Source organism: Urocampus carinirostris, chromosome 2 (assembly GCF_059441175.1).
Source record: "Urocampus carinirostris isolate Australia breed hairy pipefish chromosome 2, RoL_Ucar_1.0, whole genome shotgun sequence".
NCBI lineage: Eukaryota > Metazoa > Chordata > Actinopteri > Syngnathiformes > Syngnathidae > Urocampus > Urocampus carinirostris.
In genome coordinates, this window is record NC_142350.1 from 27,076,162 (window position 1) to 27,098,113 (window position 21,952).

The following is a 21,952-nucleotide window of genomic DNA, read 5'->3' on the forward strand; positions in this document are numbered from 1 at the left end:
GGATAAAGATGCCGTTTTATTTATTAACCTGAGCATTAGCAAAAATTCCTCACGCCCTTTAGATCAGTTTATCCCGGTAACATTGTCTTCCAGCTCATGTAAGGATTCGTATGGGTGCTTGAAATTCTTGAAAATGCTTGAATTTTAATGTTGTGCTTTCAAGGTCAGGAAAATGTATGAATTTTGGATGAAGTACTTAAAAATGTTTGAAATGGTTGCCAATGCTGTGTATCTTGGCAGTCCGACTCTATAGACTACGAAATAAATTATGAAACATTTTGAAAAAGTGTGTCAAAATGACACAGACATGCCTGCTCTTAGTCCCTTACTTGTCGGACCCAAGAGGAGAGCTCTATTTAGAAAACCGGCTCTTGGCTCAACTCGGCTTCCAAACAGCTCCTCAGTTTTTTGTTTTTTTTTTCAACTATATATTCTCAATAATAATGAAACATTATGCACCAAATTATTGAGTAGTAAGTAATTTCACACGTTTTGAAATATAAATTGAAATATTCACAGACAATTTGTAAAAATTTTTTACTCGCTGATTTAAAGTTGTACAACAACATAAAATCCCTGAATGCCAAACAATCTATAAATTAAAAACATTAAGTCTTTTGTGCTATAAATAAATGATAAAATGCAAATTAAAAATTACAATGCAATTTATTTAGACACATATCTCTGAAAAACATGCTAAAATATAAATTAAAATAAGGTAAACAAAAAGCAAAGGAGCAACAGTCTCTAAGATTGAAATATAACCTGCAATCTGCTTAAGAGCAAGCAATATAATTAAAATGAGTACAAATTTAGCACATTTTTATGATTTTTATACATACAGTACTTACTTCCTATTTTTTGACTTCCATAAAGAACCAACACCTATAGGGCCTTTTTGTGTTTTTAAAAAAGTGTGACGTGTATTGTTGAAGCAGAAAGGCATTTATGTGAGTTTATAGCAGCCCATTGACACAAAAAGATCGTAGATCATAGATAGGAAAAGCACAAAATAGCACACAATGTGTGTTAGCAACAAGATAGCGAATTCATTTCAATCACCGAAATCAACAAAAAAAAACTTTATTTTGATCTGTGCTGGATTTATTCCTTACAAGATACTGGGAAAAAAGAAAAATCAGCCTAGAAAGTGCTTGAATGTGGTCATGAAAAAGGTGTATGAACCCTGTAATTTTTTTTGCGCTGATATCAAAAGCGTTACATGGCTGACCCGTCTTGCGGACCGATGCTCAAGCGCCCTCCTACGCGTGCCCTGGAGGTAAAGCATGAGGAAGGGTGAGGTCTCCTCACTGTAAGGAGTTCTTCCTCTCGGCTTACTGTAGCGCAGGGGGCAAACATAGCACCTGTCTTCCCCACTCCCGCAACCTAATTATCCTTTCTCGGTCCGGCCGTATGTCTTGTGGTTCAACAAGGTCAGCTGAGTGATGCCTCTCGGGCTGCTAATTGAATGTGGTTCGACTGAAAACCCATAGGAAGCCAGTCCACTGTAGCTCCCCTGACTCCTATCGCTTCGTTTAATTCCATTGCAACTACGTCCCTGAATATGTGTGAAGGCCCTTAGTAGTCGGTCGGATATAGCCTGGTGTAAAGGTGAGGTCGAGGGCGTAAAACTGTATCACTTAGTTATAAAGGAACACGTTTCTGGAAACGCAATGAATTTCCTCCGTAATGAGTACTGCAGTGTGTTATTGATACAATTTTGGAATTCAACTGTTGTTACAACATGATGCGTTACTCTGCTACTTTTTGAAAACAGACCAGGGATCACGCAACTACTATACTTTTGCGGTTTCTCCATCGCTCATAGATTAACCTACAACCCTCATTCCGCCAGCAACACACTACAAAATACATCAAGTAACAAAGGCTTGTATGTTTATATTTACCTGCAAAATGGAACTGAATACAGATACAGTGTACAAGGACACGTCATTCTCCCTACTGATATTCTGTTATTATTCCTTTCCAGTGTTGGGAGTAACGCGTTGGAAAGTCAAGCGTTCCAGGAAGCGGTAATGAGTAGTGTAACGCGTTATTGATAACATTTTTCAATTCAACTGTCATTATAGCACGGCAGCGCAGTGATTAGCGCGTGAGCGGCACAGTTCTGAGGTCATGAGATCGAACCTTCCTGTGTGCAGTTTGCATGTTCTCGCCGTGCATGCGCGGGTTCCCTCCGCACACTCTGGTTTCCTCCTGCATTCCAAAAACCTGCATGTCAGGTTAATTGGCCGGTCCAAATTGTCCCTAGAATGAGCAAGTGAGTTGTCTGTCTCCGTTTGCCCTGGCAACCAGTTCAAGGTGTACACTGCCCACTGCCCGAAGATGGCTGGGATGGGCTCCAGCACCCCCGCGACCTTACTGAGGATAAGCGGTGCAGATAATGGATGGATGGAACTATCATTACAACATAGAGTGTAACTACACCACTTCTTAAAGATAGCCCATGGATCACAAAAACTACTGTACTTCCGTGGTTTCTACATCGCTCATGAAGTAACCTGAAACTATCATTCTACCAGCAACACAAAACTAAGTACAAAAAGTAATCAAAAATCTGATGTTTGCATCCACCTACAAGATACCACTGAAGACAGTTACGGTGGTGCCGTCTCAAGCACTGAGTAAGAGGGCATGTAATTCTCCTCACTGACATTCTGATATTATTCGTACCCAGTGTTGGAGTAACGTGTTCCCGGAACACAACAACTACTCTCGGTAACGGGTATTGTAACGCTTATTTAAAACGGTTCAAGAAAATTCAATGTCATCTAATCACTTTCAGTTCCCCCCTCAGCCCACCAGCATCAGACATTATAACATTGAAACCCAATCACGCTGATAAGAAGCTTGAGTCTTTTTCTGCCAAATTGTGCCGAAAAGTTTAGATTTGGCAAGGGAGTGTTACTATCAATATCTATCAATATTTGATTTGTCCGCACCAATATTATGTGATCACTCAAAGAAAAAAAAAAGATTAATTGTGACTGTGTGCGAGAGTATTTTTTTTTCTGATGGGGGACGTGACAGGAAATAATTAAGACGCACTTGGACTTACAATCTTATAAGGGGGCGGGGTGCTTGCCACTCTGCATTCCAGCTTGCCCTTGGAGTGTTTGACAGCATGTTGCGTGACCTCCGCCGTGATGATGGGAGGACCGTTGACGTTAAGAGTGACGTCTCGCTCGGCTACGCCGATTCGAGGAACGATGGCCTTGCAGGTGTACGTTCCTGCTTCGGCCTGGGTCACGGACTTGAGCTGTAAGGTGTTGCTGTTACTTAGCACCTGGTGAGAGACAAAGTAGGTCAATGAGAGGTTGTGTTTTGTTTTACAGTTGAGACAAATTTTTCATTCTCAATGCTTATACTCGGTGCTATATGCGTAAAGGTTCAATGTAAACAAAACACTGCCAATAAGAGCGCTACTGCCTCCTGCTTTAGTGGAGGTGCAATTGCACTTGATTTTTAGGAAAGTTTAAAAAAAAAACGTTCCCCAATAATAACAAGTCAAACGCGTGCCCCTCCAGGGGTGCCCGCTTCACTATTCAAGAACCTCTGGTTTAACAGGACACAACATTTTATGTTTGCTGTTTTCAACTATGTGAAATTGTATGGTATATTTACAGGTTGTGTCGTATAAAGTTTAATATGTTTTCCTGGAAGGTAGCACTCTGCTTAGCTTATAGCGACGATAGAATATTTCTAAGCAGAGACTTTGGTGTCTCAGAAAAACTATTCTTGTCTGCCCTTATATACTGTAATGCGTTCCTGATTAATTATCAAGTGCGGGAACATGAAAGTCGACCTTGCTCCTTTGTCTCGAGTTGCTGCGAGACGAGGTAAGATGTTTGAGCAGGTTGGCAAAAAATAACTTGTGCCGACTAAATTGAAAAGAAGTACAGTTTCCCCTTGACAGTTAAATTGCAGTTGTCAAACGATTGCATGAGGACTGGGAGTTTGAGATGTTAACCTCCTACAGCAATCAGGATTTAAAATGATTGGAATTATTATTCTGCTCCCACAGACCTTGCATTGATTATTAAAGTAAGTGAAAAATCTAAAACTTTCAGGTATATATTGTACTTTTGTGCACCAAAATAACAAGTGATGAATTTACACTAGGACTGCACAAATATCCGAAATCTAATCGACATTGCGAATTACGTAGTGCGATTGCAGTAAATTGAATGCTGTTGTTGAACCGGAGAATGTGGACCGTTTGTCTCTTTTGAAAGGTGAGTTTTTGATATCTTGTCAAATTTGTTCACAATCTTAAAAATGAATTATTTTTTTTACACACTTTTTCTAACAGTATGTCCAAGACTTTTTGAATTAGTGGCCATTTTGAGACTCCAAAAGCAGCACTGACTGGTGACATCATACAGATACGTCTTTGCTTCTTAACAGTCTGACGGCTCGCAGGCGGGTTAAAGCATGTCAGCTTTTAACTATGAATTTGAGTGTCATAAAAAACACATTTGAATATTACTGTATTTTCTGCACCATTAAGGCGCACCAGATTACATGGCGCACCTTGAAAAAAATAGTCTTGTCGTATACTCGATGTACATCAGTCGCAGTGGACTATAAGGTAATCAACCCTTGGATGCAAAAATCAAAATCCTTAAAAAAAAAAAGGTTTAATATCGTCGTATTCCAGGTATTCCTCATAAAATGTGTATAACATGATACCGTTCGTATTTTTATTTTTTCGAACTAATTATCGACCCCACTCATGGAAAATTGGATTTCATGCATGCAAGTACTCACAAAAAACAAAGCTAGAACAGAAAACTTTCTTTCTAAAATCGAAAATCGCATCAAAATTGCTATTATTGTCTATCATTGTCCCCAAAATCGTGCAGCCCTAATTTACACTAAGCAATGTTTGTGTGTCCAAGCTCATTACTTATTTTGCGCAAATTTAGTGCCTCTAGGAATCTCAATAGTTTAGAATATGGGTAAAATTACAAAGAAACAAAAAGATACTATGAAGTGTAATAAGTTTGTTTAGTTTTACTTGCATAGCGTACATATTATTGCAAGTGGCACTGTCAAAATAGTGTAATAATGACATAAGCTCTAATGCCTTGTAGTATGTTATTTGTGCCACTGGTGGTATAATGGTAATGTGTTATACAATATATTGCAAATTTAAGTCAGCAAAGTTAATCGATTAATTCAAACATTGCTCAAATAAAGCTGTGTATGGGAACGCATACCTAAATCATACCTATACTAACTGTGCAACTTTCCAATGTATCTTCAATATTCTGTGATATATAAGGCGCTCTCACAAATTCCGAGCAATATTGGGGTTTTTAGGAGTGCCTTATGGTCCAGAAAACATGGTGATTTAAAACTGGAAATTTTGCTGTGTACACCTGATAATGGCATTTGGTGAAGTATAAACCCTGAGCAGGTTTGACATGTTTTCCTCTCTGAAGTCATCTATTTAAATGTTAAGACTGCCAGAAAACTCCGTGGGAACATGATCAGGATTATTACTGAGATTTTGCACATGCTGTTCAGGAGTGTTAGAGTAAAGGAAACATCTGAAACATGCAGCATGGTGCTCCTCAGGGACCAGAATGAGACCCCTCTGATTTATCAGGTAATGATTCCGTTGGTTTTGCCTGTCTCTTTTTCCCACGTTGTGAGGCTCAAACACAAGGGGAGTAACAACCCAGTAAGATTTTTGTCATTAATTTGCAAGGACACATCAAACCGTGGCAAGGCATCTGCGCTCACTCGTTTCTTCGCTCATTGACCACGTCATTCTATCAAGCTGTGGCTTAATCCATTTACCTCCACTCAGACCATCCTCACATTTCCACACCGGCCCCCCTCCTTTTTCGCTCTCCACTTTTGTATTTCAACACACTCACAAAGTAACACAATTAATCCATTACTCTCGGGACAGTGGTAGTGGGTGGTATAGAAAAACGTCTGCATGTTCTTCTCAGAGGGAAAGTGTTTCTTCTCAGATCTGCATTTCAAATGATTTTTTAACTTGTGTTGGTAGTGTTTTAATATTGAAATTGAAGTCATTTATTTAACTAATTAACTTCATTTGTGTTTTATTCTATAATATCATCTGATTTTTTTTGAGTGAAATACACAATGAAAGTCAGAAAAAATACATTTCTGTTCCCCGAAGCTATCAGCACACTAAAACAGTCGTGAAACAATGTCCCAGTTCTGAGTGCAATGGCCGTTTTTTTTAAGTGAAATATCCCGATTAAGTTCAATATTCCGGTCATGTCCAGCCTTTATTTTAGATGCTCTTGACTTGATTCTTAAACAGAAGAAGTATTTTGTTGCAGAATAAGGACTTACCCTTTTTACGTTTGTAATGTTAAAGGTTTTTACAGTGTACTGTTTAATTTTTTTACACTTGACTTCATTTCCATAATTTCGTGCAAAGGAAATATCCTTCAGTTGTCATGTTGACTTCTTACAGTTTTTAATATCCCGATTGAAGTGGAATATCCCGGTGGGGTATAGTTTTTGTTTCAGTTGTGAATACTTTATAATAGAGATGAACCCTTTATATTTCTCTATTTGTAAGTCATTACATTGCATACTTTGCCAACTGGAGTGCAACCGTGATCTCATTGTAGCAAGACAATGATAATAAAGGGGATCTTAATTCTTATTAGGAGATTTCTAAACAAGCACAAAAGAATCACATCAACTATAGTCCAGTTTTTGTCCATTTTAACATAATACAACTGATTTCCTAATTAGGGGTGAGCAGCTTGAGTAAGATTGTAAGATGATAAGGAACTGCTCATCTGTTTTCAGCCTCCATTTGTCATAATCCTCTTAGGTTTGGTTTCCCTTATTTCTCTCTCTCGCTTGCCCTAACTTCATTTGTTTACTCACATCCGTGCTCTAATTTCCACCCCAACCCTGGTGTCACTTGTTCTGATTACCCTCCAATCATACCTCCCCCTCTTCACTATTTAAACACAGTTGCTTTGTTTTTTTAATCGGTGCTAGTTCATTGGCTCTTTTGTTATATCCCAAGCCTTGGTGTCACAGACTTTTCCGATACAGTAAAACGACCGCTTGCCTAGCCTTATAGATTACGAGTAGTGCCTGCTGAATTCATGAACTGTCACCTTTCCTGCCTGCTGGATCACCAACTCCTTGCGTGCCTCTCGGACCAAATTTGCCGCCTCGTGTGTTCTAGATACTGTTGCCTCGATTCCTGACTCAAAGTGTGCCAAACCCTACCTGAAATGAAAACCACTGTACTAATCTGTGCTTCTGCATTGTGCTTCCACACAACCCTGAGTGGGGTCCTGACACACTTTTGAAAAAAAAAAAACCTGTCTCTTTGGTATCCAGAACCAACAAACGTTCTTTAAAATGCTGGATGATGCCTAATAAGCTGTAGATGTTTTAACCACACCGGTTAACTGAGTGTTTCTTGGACTCATTGAGTTAGCCTAGGGACAGCTAGTTTGGATAAACATTCACTTGCGTATATCTGTCAGTGGACAGACAGTTCACTGCCAGAGGCGCTATTCCTTCAGGGAGCATGGCCTCTTTAAATGGCAAGAGAAGTGTGTCATGCCTGAAGGCCATGTGTGAATGTTTCACTCCAGAGAGGGGACTCGGATTGGTGTTTATAGCTTGCCTCACCTCGCTTGAGCCTTGTTTAGTCCAAGCCAGGGTCAAGGGGGGGTTTCCGGTCCACGTGCAAGTGAATGCCGCGTCCATCCCGATATCCACCGTCATTGGCTTTGGCCCCGACAGCAATCTGGGGCCGACTAAGGGGAAGCAGACGCTAAGGATCAATATGTTTACGCCTCAAGGCTACCATCTCACAGCTTTGTTTACAGCATTTTAGGTGTAACTTACACTGTACGTCAACTAAGGTGCTGACATTAGTGGTGCCCACAGAGTTCGACACGGCGCAGGAGACGGGATCCGTGAAGTAGGAATAGTCCACGGTCACCTCCAGACTATCGCCGTTGGCCTCGGAGAGGGGGACTCCTCCTTTAGACCACCTGGGACAGAGGAATCATCACATTATGCAGGAGGATTATTATTGCGAGGAAGGTAGTTAGCCATGCATATCAAAGTGGCTATTAGCTCATTCATAGCGTGTGCCAATTCTAATCAAATGCTGCCAATCGAGCCACTCATTGAAGCAAATTATTCAAAAGCTTGAACTATTTTCCCCTTCGCAGGCTGATGTGCTTTTGGGGGGATAGGATAAGTGGCAAAGACATTCTCAGAATAAGGTTTTTGCGGGTCATTTGAAAGTGTAAAAAGTCATTAAAAGATTAATTTTAAGGAAGGGCTTCAATTACTTAAAAAAGCATAAAATAAGAAACAGGAGTCATTCAAAATTAAAACATAAATGTTGCTGTTTCCTATCATGCTGTATAAATACATAACTACCGTAAAGCACATCTTTCTTTATTTCCAACTATCGCACGCCCATATGGCAACTACTCGGAATTTGAAGTAGGACATTAATGTCTAACTTGAAATACAAACGGCACTCAGTGGCAGAAACCTGACTCAAAACAAAACAGTGAATGGAGTCTGAGGTTATAAAGTAAACTGTTCTTCTTATCTTACTAATTTCTAATAAATATGAATTACTGTTTCTCTCACGAATGTCCAACTTGGAGTACAAATGCCACCCTCTTGCATAAAAATTACCTTAACTCAAATAAATTAAATGACATGAGCCATTTTTTAAATACATCTCTTTAACTAAATGTTATACATGAATTATAGTTTTCCTTTTATAAGCCTATATGTCCGCCTCATATGCAATAACTGGAGTATGTAATTGTAATACTGATACAGAAATCCCTTGCTATAACGTGGTATACTTTTCATGGTTTTTGCTACTTCACAGATTTGCATTGTGTTCTGTATTCTGATTGTCTAAACCAGTGATTTTCAACCACTGTGCCGTGACACACTAGTGTGCAGTGAGAGACCGTCAGGTGTGCCGAGAAACTATCCAATGTCACTTTTTAAAATTTTATAAAACATTTATGAATAATTTTCTGCAAATACTATTTTGTCAATTGCCATTGTGCTGCAAAAACTGGGGGCGTTAGAAATTATAATTGTAATTAAATATATTGTTCAGTGTCATTTTATAACATTAATGGTTAGTGGTGTGCCGCAAAATTTTTCAAATGTAAAAAAAAATGCCCTGGCTCAAAAAAGGTTGAAAAACACTGGTCTAAACCAAGGGGGTCCAAACCTTTCAGAAAGCGGGCCAGAATTGGTAAACTGAAAACGTGTGAGGGCCGACTAATCGGCCTGACATTCCTTAAACATTCTTGATAATTTAATCCTCCATGAAAGGTTTGCAGTACTTAGCGATCAGCGTCGCGACCTTGTAGCTTGTCTTTGTAGCTAGTCTTTGTAGCGTTTAAATTTGACTCGCAGGGTCTCGTGAAAAAGTACTGTTGTGCCGTTTAAACAGTTTCCATTTGCTTCACCTATTTACGGCGTTCGTTTCCGGTTAGCTTTATTGTAGTCAGCATGTTTCGTCTAACAGTACCTCTTGATATTATATTCTTTGAAAACAGGCACAGTTTTCGGAAAATTACTCCAATCTCCACTTGTCCTGGAAGCAGCGGCCCTTAAGGTCAACTTTCCTTTTTTAATTTAGAGTCACTATAACAAAAACGGGGTGGGCTAAAACTCACAGCTCACAAAAAGCCAAGGGCTATTTTTTAATTCATACAGCAGTTAAAAATACTGGCAGGCCACAAATTATTAATTCTATGACAGAAGCCACGTGTTCAGTAAATATTTGTTTACGGACAGTAACTGGACCCCAGATTGGACATGACTAATCCAAACAGTCTCCCCACTCATTATTATTTGATGCTAGTTATTTGTAAAAAGAATGAATACAAGGAAATGTTTAGTACTTCATTTGTTTAACAAATGTGTGAGCCTGTGAATATGTTTTTTGGTTACAGGGTATAATAGAATATTTAATTTTTCATAGATCCCTTAACTGCCTGGGTTGTCGGGCACCACTATAGATGCAACTCTGCACAGCTCTTTCCACTGATGATGGTTCCTGGCCTGAGTTTGGTTTGTGGCAAAGATGGCACCAGTCCAATAACAATATTTGTGTATTTAAATCAGATTAAGTTTTATGTATTTAAGACTGATTACTCTCCTGCACAGTGTCCAACTCTGTGGGCTCTCTAAATGTCAACACAATTGTCTATGTAGTGTGTAAATTGAACCAAAAGTGCAGCAAACAAAGCGATTGTGAGATTGTAGCCTTGAGGCGTAAGCACTTAACCATGTAAGAATTGAAAAACAAAAAGGTTTCTATTTCTTGGATTTTGCCTATCACAGGTTGATTTTCGAACTTAACCCTCATGATAAAAGAATAATTACTGTAAGTAGTTTTGAATTGCATGAAAAAGCATTACATCAGATTTGCAGACACTTTAAGTAACCTTGACTCAATTGATTTAAGTAGAGACTGAGTCTACCTGTAGCCGATGATTTCCGGATTGGCCGAAGCGGTGCATATAAAAAGAACTTTTGCACCTTCAGTGACTGTCTGAGGCTGAACAGACAGAACCACAGATGGAGGGTCTGCAAGACAGGATTTTAAAAATTAGATGGCACGTTTTTTGATGCGGCAACTTCTTCTTTTGCCTGGATGAAAAGGCGGCTGAAGGCGTCTTTGACTCACGTTGGACGTTGATTGTGATGGATGTCTGTCTTCCAGCTGGGGCGGCGGGGTTGAGAACTCTGCAGGTGTAGGTGCGGCCAGAGTCGCTGTCCTCTGGGATGATTGGAAGCATGCTGACAGCTGCCTCCCTCTTCCCATCTTCCATAAGCGTCTGAAATCCAACAACACAAGACGCAATCAGGCTGAAGAATGTAGGTTCAGTACCAGGCATGTCAAACATACAGCCCGCAGAACGAATCCAGCCTGTTGGGATGATTGACGGCGAGTCCCTAGGTCAGGAGTTGGGTATTTATGGCTCATGAGCCATATATGTCCCTTTTCATGAATATATCTGGCTCAGAGACAAAATTCAAATCGAACAAATGTATCCGATTTGAATTTGTGATAGTAATTCCTTAAGGGTGCACATGCAAAGTCAAGGCAGCACACAATTTTAATAGAGTCCGGCATTTATAGGGTGCTATTTCAACTACAGTTTACAGTCAGGGTGTCACATCAACAGACCCTGTTTTGGCTGCATTTGCGAAATGATCCTTCATATGGAAGCTCTGTAAACAATGTATATTTACTGTTGAGACACTTTATGATGAAAACCCACAGAACTGTACCCAAAACGCTAGCCAAGCACCTGCAGGAATTTGATTGAGTGATCGTTAGGGGTGGGTGGGGCTATGCACACAGAGCGCTTGCTTTCTTTTCTCTGCCCAGCACTGTCTGCGCCAAACGTAAATATGTCAGAATCCTTGTTTGCAGTATTTTGAGACATTTTTACAAAATAACTTTACTTCATTATTTAGGACAAAATAAGCCTCAACAATCAATTTATGGTATGTCTCTGCCCCCCAAAAATGTATATATTTTGCTTTCATGGCTTTTTGAGTCAACTTTGAAACTTGCACAGTTATTATAGGTATGCATTAAGTATGCCTTTCCATACAAGTTTTTATGGTACCATATTTGAGCAATGATATTGGATATCATGGTGAGTAGGTTCAGGTGAAAAATTGCATTTCTTAGCTGTTAAAATAAAGTAGTTAATTCATTCAATGCCAGATTTAAATTTTTTGTGTTTAGAGGTGCTTGTATAAAAAGGTGAGACTGTATGTCATCTTATTTTTAGTTTTACTTGCGCGCCTGTAAAGCTATTTTAATTCAAAATTATTTGGCAGCGGGGGTGAAATATATTAGTATATTTTACGACGTGGCACAGCGGATTTTTTGCTGTTCCGACGTTTCTGGAAGCGTTCGCCGTCAGCACCTTGTTTGTCATCGTCTTTTAAATCTATTTACTGCTTACAGAAATCAATACGCCTAAGTGAAGCGAGGTGTAGATTCTCAAGGTAATGCATACGGCTCATTTTCTTTGGTACACGCACACACAGAAGGGTAAATAGCCAAATGGCCCATTACAATGGGAAAAAAAGTATTTGGTCAACCACCAATTGTCCTACTTTAAAGCCCTGACCATGAGAGAAAATGCGGGAAAAACAGATATTAAACAATTAATTTCCAAATTAGAGTGATAATTGAGCATTTGGTCACCTACAGACAAGCCTGATTTCTGGCTGTTAAAGAGGTTTAACTTCTTCTAACAAGGTCTAACGAGGTGTAATGAGGCTCCACTCGTTACCTCTATTAATAACCCCTGTTTTAACTCGGTATAAAAGACACCTGTCCACAACCTCAGTCCATCACACTCCAAACTACACTATGGCTAAGACCAAGGAGCTGTCGACGGATAATCTGAAATTGGAAAAACGCTTGGTGTAAAGAAGTCAACTGTGGAAGCAATTTTTAGAAACTGGAAAACATACAACACCACTAATGATCTCCATTGATCTGTGTCTGCATGCAAGGTCTCACCCAGTGGCGTCAAAATGATTACAATAATGGTGATCGAAAATCCCAGAACCACATGAGAGGACCTAGTTAATGACCTACAGAGAGATGGTACCACAGCAACAAAGGCTACTATCAGGACACACTGCACCACCAAGAACTCCATTTCTGCATTGCCAGACGTGCCCCCATGCTGAAGCCAGTAAACGTCCAGGCCCGCCTGCGGTTTGTTAGAGAGTATTTAGACGATCTAGAAGAGGACTGGGGGAATGTGGTATGATCAGATGAAACCAAAATAGAACCTTTTGGTAGAAACACACATTCTGGTTTTTGGAGGAGAGAGAATACTGAACAACATCCAAACAACATTATACCCACTGTGAGGCATGGGAATGGAAACATCACCCTGAAAAAACTCGATGCTCGGGCTGCAACTCACGATTTTCTTTATCAGTCGATGAATCTGTGGATTTTTTTTTTTTAATTAATTCATTGGTTTTAAAACATTTTTGGGGATTTCCTCCTCTTTAATAAAACAAACAACTTTTTAAACAGGTAAGATTATTCCCCAAATAATACAATTTAAAAAACAAGTGTTTGCCAATTAACTTGACAATAAACAACAATACATACAAATCTATGCCATACACCTGCAAATTTGTAAGATACCTTTCTTTTTTAATAATAAAAAATCTTATGGCGACCCCTGCCGAATACTGGTGCTACTAGAAGCATGTCCCCCTAAACTCCTCCTATTTGCATTTAATTATCCGATTGGCACATAAATCATAGGACATCAATCACTGATGAAATTCATTGCCAATTCTTTTAATAATCCATTTTAATTGATTTTATCGATTCACTGTTGCAGCCCTAGAAGATGCTACGCTTTTTGGGATTTTTCTGAATTTGGTAGCTGCACTGACTACACCAGGAACGGTCTAAAACACATTGTTAAAAACGCCGAGAAGATAATCAGGGTATCACTCCTCTCCCTGAAAGACAATTACACCAACTGCCTCTGTCAGGGATAGACATTATTAAAACGGTTTAGTGGCTATATTTGCACAGATAAAATACATGTATATAGTTTAATTCTACATGATGGTGGAAGCAAAGAACTCACGTCTTTCCTGGCTGAGGCCCCAAAACCGAGAGAGGGAGTGTTTATTAACGTCAGAGGAATCAGTACAGACAAGAACACGACTTCAAAATAAAAGAATACAAGATTGATAAACGTACAAGAGATATAATTACACTCGTTGTTGAAACAATACTTTATGAGTGTGTGTGTATGAAAAACATAGTTTTTATATTTAGTAATATAAAAACAAGCTAATTACCTTGAGACAGAAATTCAAGAGATTTACATTGAAAACCTGACAGCCTCGCCCCCAAAGCCATCTCTATTGCCAATGATGCACCCCACCCTGCACACTGTCTATTCAGCCTCCTGCCCTCTGGACAAAGATACATAAGCCTATGTTCCTGCACTACTAGACTCACTGACAGCTTCATCCACCAGACAGTGAGACAGCTGAACTCTCTCTACACCCGCTAAGATGAAAAAGGAACACTCAATGACTGCACATCATCTAATTTGTCTTTTTACCTTTTACATTTTTATCTTTATTTATATCATTTCTACTACTGCTGCTGCTTGGAACTCTTTACAGAACGCCGTGTCTATATTTCAGTTGCACTACTTTAGTATTAGCCAAAAAGTAAGTTGCACTTTTATTTAGTATTATCTTAGGCTAGGACTGTTTATTACATCTGCACTTTGTTGTTGTCAATGTCTGTGCATGGGAGGGTGTGAAATACATTTTTGATATCTTGTATGTCGAGAACTTCGGAAGAAATTGATAATACAATTAACTTTGATTTTGTTGTCAACAATTAGATAGAGTTGGAGAAATGTACGCAGCACACCAGGCAGGATCTGGCGGCACCGTGGTTGGGGAACACGGTCTCAGGGGTTGAATTTTTTTCTTTTGCTTCTTTAATGTTCCCCCCTCTTGCCTTCCCTCAATTCCTTAAATGTGGCGTTCAGCGTGGTTTAGCGTGGTTTAGCGTGGTCAGGGAGCATGAACAATGTGACACTTTCCCAGCCTTGGCTGACTCACGCTCCGCCGCGCCCCCATTGTGCTCTCGTATTGTTATTTTGCAGATTCGCTCTCTGCAGAAACTCAACTCCATGAGATCCTCATGCCTGTCTGAGCTTTGGCATGCTCCAGTTATGCTGTAGTGTCACTGCATTAGTGAAAAAATGGGTTGGGGGGGTCATTGAGGTGGAGCGAGATGGCGTGAGTGGAAACGAAAGAGTGACTGCAGAGAGCAAGTTGAGAGAAACCTTATTATAAAAGGTGGGGATCGGAATAATTGCTTTCGGCTCACCTTGGAATAGATGGCTGTTTCCATGACTTCGCCGTCTCGGTACCAGGTGATCTCTGCGGCGGGCTTGGCCCCGTAGGACCTACAGGTGAGGTTGTGAGGCGTGTGGGCTTTAAGACGAACCACTGGGCCTCCGTCCACCAAAGGGTCTGAAGGGGGCACTGGAAAACAGATAAAACCAACGTTTGGGCTTGGCTTGAACCAGGGAGTAAATACATTAAACATGGCCACAGTGAAAACGTAACTAGTTATTTTAGTTAGTAACTCAATTAGGTCATAGTAAAAGCAACTAGCTACAAGGGAAAATAAATATTTTCATTACTTTAAAAATAAGTTGTTGGATGTCAAAGAATTAAAAAAAAAGTTTGAGCAGTATTCGAGTACTCATGCTATAGAACCTTGTTTTATTGCACCTCACCGGCAACAGATTCACCATACACTTGAAGTGCAACAAAAAAAAACTGTAATCAACATAATTAAAAAAAAAAACAATCAGAAATAAACAATATACAGTGAGTTAAAAAAAATTGAATCCAACTCTTACAACTTAAAATATTTTCTCCACAACAAAAGTCGGTAGTAAAACAATATGATGCGAGTTTCCCTCTTTAGCATAAATCACAGTCCCAAGCCAGACTGTTGGTAAAGTAGACATATGCTACTGTACTTCAAATATTTATTTTCGCAAGTATACAGTTCAAGGATAAAATACACAACAACCTTTGTGTATTTTATGGTTGGTACTTTCTTCATTTTTTTCCAAAGTAAAGCACAGCTTTTGACCTTCAGTAACGGGAGGATAAATATCTGGTGAGAATACCCTGTCACGGGAAAAAGATAACGGAGTTATATAAAGGCGTTATTTATAAAGGAATTATCCCTAACCGCTCATTAGGTGCCTAAAAAGTACCATATTTGCCAGATTATGTGGCGATGGCAAAACCCCAAATTGGCCAGAAATGTAAAATTGTGCCTTACAACCCCGTGTTTACAAGGTTTTTGTGTGTGTTTGCGTGCTTTGTGGTGCTTTTTTGTACATGCTAATTGTTATTTTGCAACTGTTTATTTTTGTTGCATTCAAGTGCAGGATGAATCATTTGGTGAGGTCTATAACACAACTACGTGTCGTCTTTTCTCCTCTATTCAACTGATCTGAATACCGCTCAGAAAATTTCAAATTCTTTGACAACTAACCACTTTTTAAAGAAACATAAATAGTTACATGTAACTAGTAACTTTCATGATAGAGTAATTCAGTTGCTAACCCCGTTACTTTTTGGAAGTGGTAGTGAGTAACTATAACTAATTACTTTTTTAACGTAACATGCCCAACACTGAAAGTTACCCAATATTATAACACAATATTGTAACACAATATTGCGTCAGTAGCTCAGGAGGTAAAGCGATCGTCTGTTGACAAAAGAGGTTGCAGGTTCTATTCCTGGCTCCTCAGAGTTAAATGTCGTAGGGTCCTTGGGAAAGACACTGAATCCCCCTAATGCCCCCGAAATGCAGGTAGGCACCTAGCATGGCTGACTCTGCTATGTATGTGTGAGTGTGTGAATGGGTAAAGTGTGAAGTGTATTGTAAAGCGCTTTGGAGGACCTCAGTGACTGGTAAAGCGTTGTATAAATGCAGTCCATTTACCATTTATTCGTATTGGTGACATCATCTGGGGAAAATCTACCACACTTCACGTTGTTTATTTCCTTTTCAGAGACTATTTTTGCAATTGCTCGCACGCCAGGTTTGCTCATCTGGTCATTTATTTGCGCCGGCAAGCCAAGCGTGCCACCCCTGATGAGGGCGTCCATTCCTCGAACCAATAAGGGGCGGCATGAGTGTTGGGTTTGCCTTTTTCCACCTCCTCCGCCGAAGCAATTCGTCTGTGTGTGTCGGAATTGTCAGAGGTCCTTCCGTTGCCTCCGCACGGACACTAATGGAATCCGAGCGCTAGGTGATTTTAATTTCCATGCCGATTCCCCTGACTGCACTCCAGACGTTGACTCCGGATTGCTTTGGCACACAAATACACAAGCCCAGGAACTCCCCCCCCCCCCAATTTCTTAAGCTCTTTTGCTTTTATAGAAACATATAGCCTGAGAAGCCTTCCATCTCATTTAAGTCTACGGAGGCCTCAGTTGCACATCAAGCACCGATATTGATCAATTAGGGTGCACTTTATGGAGAGGTTAGCTTGCTTTTATTGTCTCTATGTTGTTATCATAGTAGATTTGTGTGTGAGAAGAAAGACCAAGAAAGATTATTTCCATATACAGACGCCCCCCTACTTACGACCATTCGACTTACGTAAAACGGTAGATACGAACATTTTTTTCGGGATGTCGAAAAATATCCAGACAACTTAGATTTTGTATCATGTGCACCTTTTTCCGAGTACAGGACATGACTGTAGTGCTTATTTCCTCTGCTACTGGCGTGTGGCGCTGTGAGAGGTCACCCAGCATCCACCACTACTTGCTCGTGTGTAAATATTCTATACTGTATCTCCGGCGCGCTAAGAACTTTGACTTCATTGTTTAATATTTCGTGCATACATTCAATATGGTTTGAAATTAAAGTGGAATAAGAAAGCTTGATGCGGTTGAGAAAATGGTCGGAGCGCTTTTTTTGGCCACTTTTTACCAAGGACCTCTCGAAGTGCATCTTTCAAAAGTAGGTTATACTTTACATTATTTATGTTTATATAGCATATTATTTTATGAGATTTTTATTTTCTTAGTAAAAAAACAATACATGTTACTTATACAAGCCTTAAGCATACTTATACAAACCTTAAACTCAGCTCAAACAGAGCATTGTAAGTGACACATGTTTCCATCATTAAAATCATTTATTGACAACATAAACTGAACATAATACAACCCAAAAGGTATGGAATCACCAGTCTTGGGCTAGCCCTTATTTAGACATTCTATTCGGTAGAAATAACTCAGATAACAAACATGAATCAATCCTAAGGTCACTCCACAGTGCAACATATTGGCATTCAGGAACACTAAAAAAATGAAGAAAAAACATTGCAATGGTCAGTAACTGTTAGAAAGGTGATTCCATACTTGTTGCTAGGGGTTGTACCAAAATAAAATTTTACAATGTATTTATTCAGTGTCCTTCAAAGTTCAAAGTGTCCAAAAGCGCGCCTGATAAACCCAGTGCCTTATATACCAAAAAATAAAAAGGGATAAGATAAAAAATGCATACAGTGTTAATATGTGTGCGTTACTGCATGAGCTTTTACGGTATACTGGCGTATTTATGTAATGATTGATCAGTCGAATCACACTGCTCACCAAAGAAACATTGTTTGCAAAGGGAATAGATCCCGGGTCACGGGGGTAAGAGAGCCGTCACTTTACCACTAGTCCGCCAGTGATAGAGATAACATATACAGAGCATTGGACTTTATTTTATCATCAAACTATTTTTACGGTACTAGAAACGAATGTTAGAGAATGGAGATAACAGAAAATCGTCCTGAAAGATAAAAATAAAAGTCTGAGTTATCATCAGATACACCAAAGAGTTGTTTCCCTCATCTTGCTTTTTTGAGTTTACTTATTTTTTTTCAGGACAACTTTCTGTTTTCTCCATTCTCTAACATTCCACTCCGTTGTTGTAAGTAAGAATAGTGTGATAATGAAATAAAATTGAATGGCTTTTCATATGTCATCTATAGCCGTGGACAAAGCTGTGAGTAGGATTTGGTGTTCTGACAGACGCATTCCGTGTTTGATTCCTGTTGCATGTTTTGCAATTGTGGTCAGTAATATTTTTCTGATTATCATTCATTGCACAATTATATTTTATTTTTGTGCAACCCTAAATTTTTCTATGATTTTAATTGCATGCGCCTTATAGTCCAGTGTAACATTATATAGGGAAAATATAGCACAACATACTATTTCTTGGGGGTGCACACTGTAATCATTTAAATCATTTTTTTTTTCAATTAATTGTTTTTATCAGTAGCAGGAACTAAATATGTACACTGTCCCTTTAAAACTACGAACTCAAGGATAGGTAGTTGACGTGTCGGTCAAATGAGATATACGTAAATAAACAAGTCTATATAATCAACGAAATGAGTCTCAACAGGTCAACAACTGAAAATGAGCTTATTTTATGGCGCAAAGTTTGCATCCTTGATGTGTTTTTTTATGATTGCTGCTCTAGATTTCCCCCCTTTTACAAGGGTTGAGGTGGATAAATGAAGAGTGACGTTCCCTTAAATGCCACCAGATGCCAGCAGTGCTTTGCTCATTTCCCACAAGACTCATATCGAGTGCCCACATCCCCACAACCCCTCTCCCCCCCAGACCCCATTCACACCATTATGTACACCCTCTCCATCCTCCTCAATGAAGAAGTGGATCCCTCACATCGCGTTAATGTAAAAAACTGCCTCGCGGTTGACAAATGTTGCGGCTCGCAGTAAAATGTGCTAACTATGCAGACCTCGACTTTCAAGTGACTACTACTTCAGTCATTTGTGATCCCTGCAATCACATTAGCCAAGACGTCCACAGTCTTGAGAGTGTTTACTTTTCCTTTTTCCCCCCACATCCTGCTCCCTTGGCTGAGCTTTAGTAGAATTATGCCCCTGGCGTTTCATTTCCATCAAGAAATTAGATTTATCGCTCAGGGGTTATTGCTGAGTGGTGATAAGAAATCATTTTATTAATCGTGCAGCTTTTAAAGAGGTCAGCGGAATCGTACATTGTTTCGTTTGTCGGGCTGCTGGTGTTGTCGATGGGATAATTATTTATTGTGCATGATTTCTAGTTCTTTTTTGTTTTGTTTAATGCCCGAGTATGATGTGATGTGTCGGCAGCAGTTTCGAGCATGTGACTTAAAAAAAAGTAACTAGATTTACTTACTACTTCTTCCCAAAAAGTACCCGAGTTAGTAACTGGAGTACTCAATAGTAAAAGTAACTAGTTACCAGGGAAAGTAACCATTTCCGGTACTTTAAAAACTAGTTGTATATCAATACGAAACGCTGCGGGGAAGTCTTTGCCCGGAGTTCACTTGTATTGATGGGAATCCAGGATATTTTTGAGAGAAACTGCTTTTTCAGCTCGGCTCACTAAAAAGAGCTTCCGGGTCTTAAATTTTTGTATTTATTTATTCAGCCAGTATACACCATAAACATGATATATACAGGAAATCGTTTGACCCGCGAACCTCTCGACGTGACGCGTCGCCTTCGATCGATGGTTTTTTTGACCCAACTGCTGTGTTGGGAGTCATCAGGTGACCAAACCCCCCAAATTCCAACGTTTAATGCCGAGCGCCAAGCAGGGAGACAATGAGTACCAATGTTGTAAGTCTTGGGCATGACTCGGCCGAGGCTTGAACCAGCGACCTCCCAGTCTCGGAGCGGGCGCCCTACCATCTAGGCTACCGAGCTGGTTCAATAGCTCTTCAGCTTGTCATTTTTAGCTCTAATCCTTAGGGGCCGGTCACACAGACATTTACGGCTGAATCACGGCCAGAAATTTCTGCCTTTGAGGCGGACGCTATTGGACGCATAGAGTTCGCCATTCAGACGAGATACAGCGGTGCTAAACACGAGGTCGGAAATTCGCGCGGAAATGTTTTGCGCTGCTCAATTCTTCAGAGCGCGGGTACACAGCCTTTCACGAGCGTATTGAGGCTGAACCACGGTCAGAAATTTCTGGTCGTGAAGCAGATGCTGTTGGGCGCTGTTGGACGTCTTGAGACCGCCATATAGACGAGATAGAGCAGTGCTTTACTCGCGGTCGGAAATTTTCACGTGGTTGGCCGCGTTCAAAACTTTTGAGCTGCTCAAAAGTTTGAGCACGTGTTTAAACCGCGTGCCGCACACGTGGTCAACACGAAGTAATGACGCGGAAATGACGCGGGACGACGTGCTCTGGCCGCGGCCAGGGCGTGGTTACACATGGGTAGGACGGGAAATTTCAGCAGGTAATCGTGGGTGGAGCATGGTAATAGCATGTTCTGCGCCTGTATCGCGGTGTTATTACGTGAAATTAGCGTGTTACGCGTGTGACGGTCAAACGCCTTTCTCCGCGTATATACAGCGCGATTTGCCGATCACACGTCATTTGTGCTCGTGACGTCAAGGGGGTGAACATGGATCCCCGTCAGCGTAGTTTCTCTTCATTTCGAATAAATCTTTCGGTGCATTCGCAACAAGGTATTAATTCCGGGACCTTAACTTGGCATTTTGGTTGAGAGTAAGAGTCCCGTCTCCTAAGATCTGTAGCGTATTATGAACTGATCGATAATGGCTAATGAATAAAAAAGATAGAACAATCACCCTTAACCCCCCCCCCCCCCTTTAGAAGGGGAAAAATAAAGTAAAAAAGGCAAAAATGGAAAAGAAAAAAAATACAATAATCAAAGAAATGAAGAGCGACAAAAGTAAAACGAGTAAACTTTTTTATATAAACACATTCAAACTGAAAAACACAGGATCAAAAAATAAAATATGTTAAAATCTACAAAAAGGTTAACTACAAAACAATTTTAACCTTTTTCATGCTCAACAAATTTAAAGTCAACAACACTGAATCCCCCCCCCAAAAAGCAGATTAACCATTCATAAGAGAAAAAAGGCATATTGGAGGGAACCAGCTGTTGATTGGTGGGGAGCCATCTCCCTTCGTTCACGTCCAAGACCCAGAGATGTCTCATTCGCGAACGACATGAGTCCGTTGCCGCACGAGTGACAATAGCACTGGTGTTGTTAAATATAGGGCTCGCATTTTCCGAAACTTAGCCCTCATTCTCCGTTCCTTTCGGCGCATAGCTATATAACTCTACGAAAAGACGTGACGCAAACAACTCAGAGTAGAGCAAAAAAAAGCACTGCAAAAAAAGTCGCCGTTGGTATTCTGCAGCCAAAGTCCCTATTAACCACGAAAACCGAGGGATCCCTGTATATTGATTTTATGCAAAAACCATATACAATTTTGC

General features: G+C 40.0%; 1 protein-coding gene across 2 annotated transcripts in view; it reads right to left on the bottom strand.

Moving 5' to 3' along the window:
- kirrel2 (kirre like nephrin family adhesion molecule 2) overlaps positions 1-21,952 on the bottom strand; it is an 84,740-nt gene that overhangs the window by 7,884 nt on the left and 54,904 nt on the right. For both annotated transcript variants that reach the window (XM_088326084.1, XM_088326083.1), the window contains exons 4-9: positions 14,969-15,126; positions 10,733-10,883; positions 10,527-10,632; positions 7,894-8,042; positions 7,675-7,802; positions 3,080-3,307 (exon numbers count right to left, since the gene is read on the bottom strand). In XM_088326084.1, coding sequence (XP_088182210.1) covers positions 3,080-3,307; positions 7,675-7,802; positions 7,894-8,042; positions 10,527-10,632; positions 10,733-10,883; positions 14,969-15,126 — 920 coding nt within the window. The remainder of the gene's footprint in view (positions 1-3,079; positions 3,308-7,674; positions 7,803-7,893; positions 8,043-10,526; positions 10,633-10,732; positions 10,884-14,968; positions 15,127-21,952) is intronic.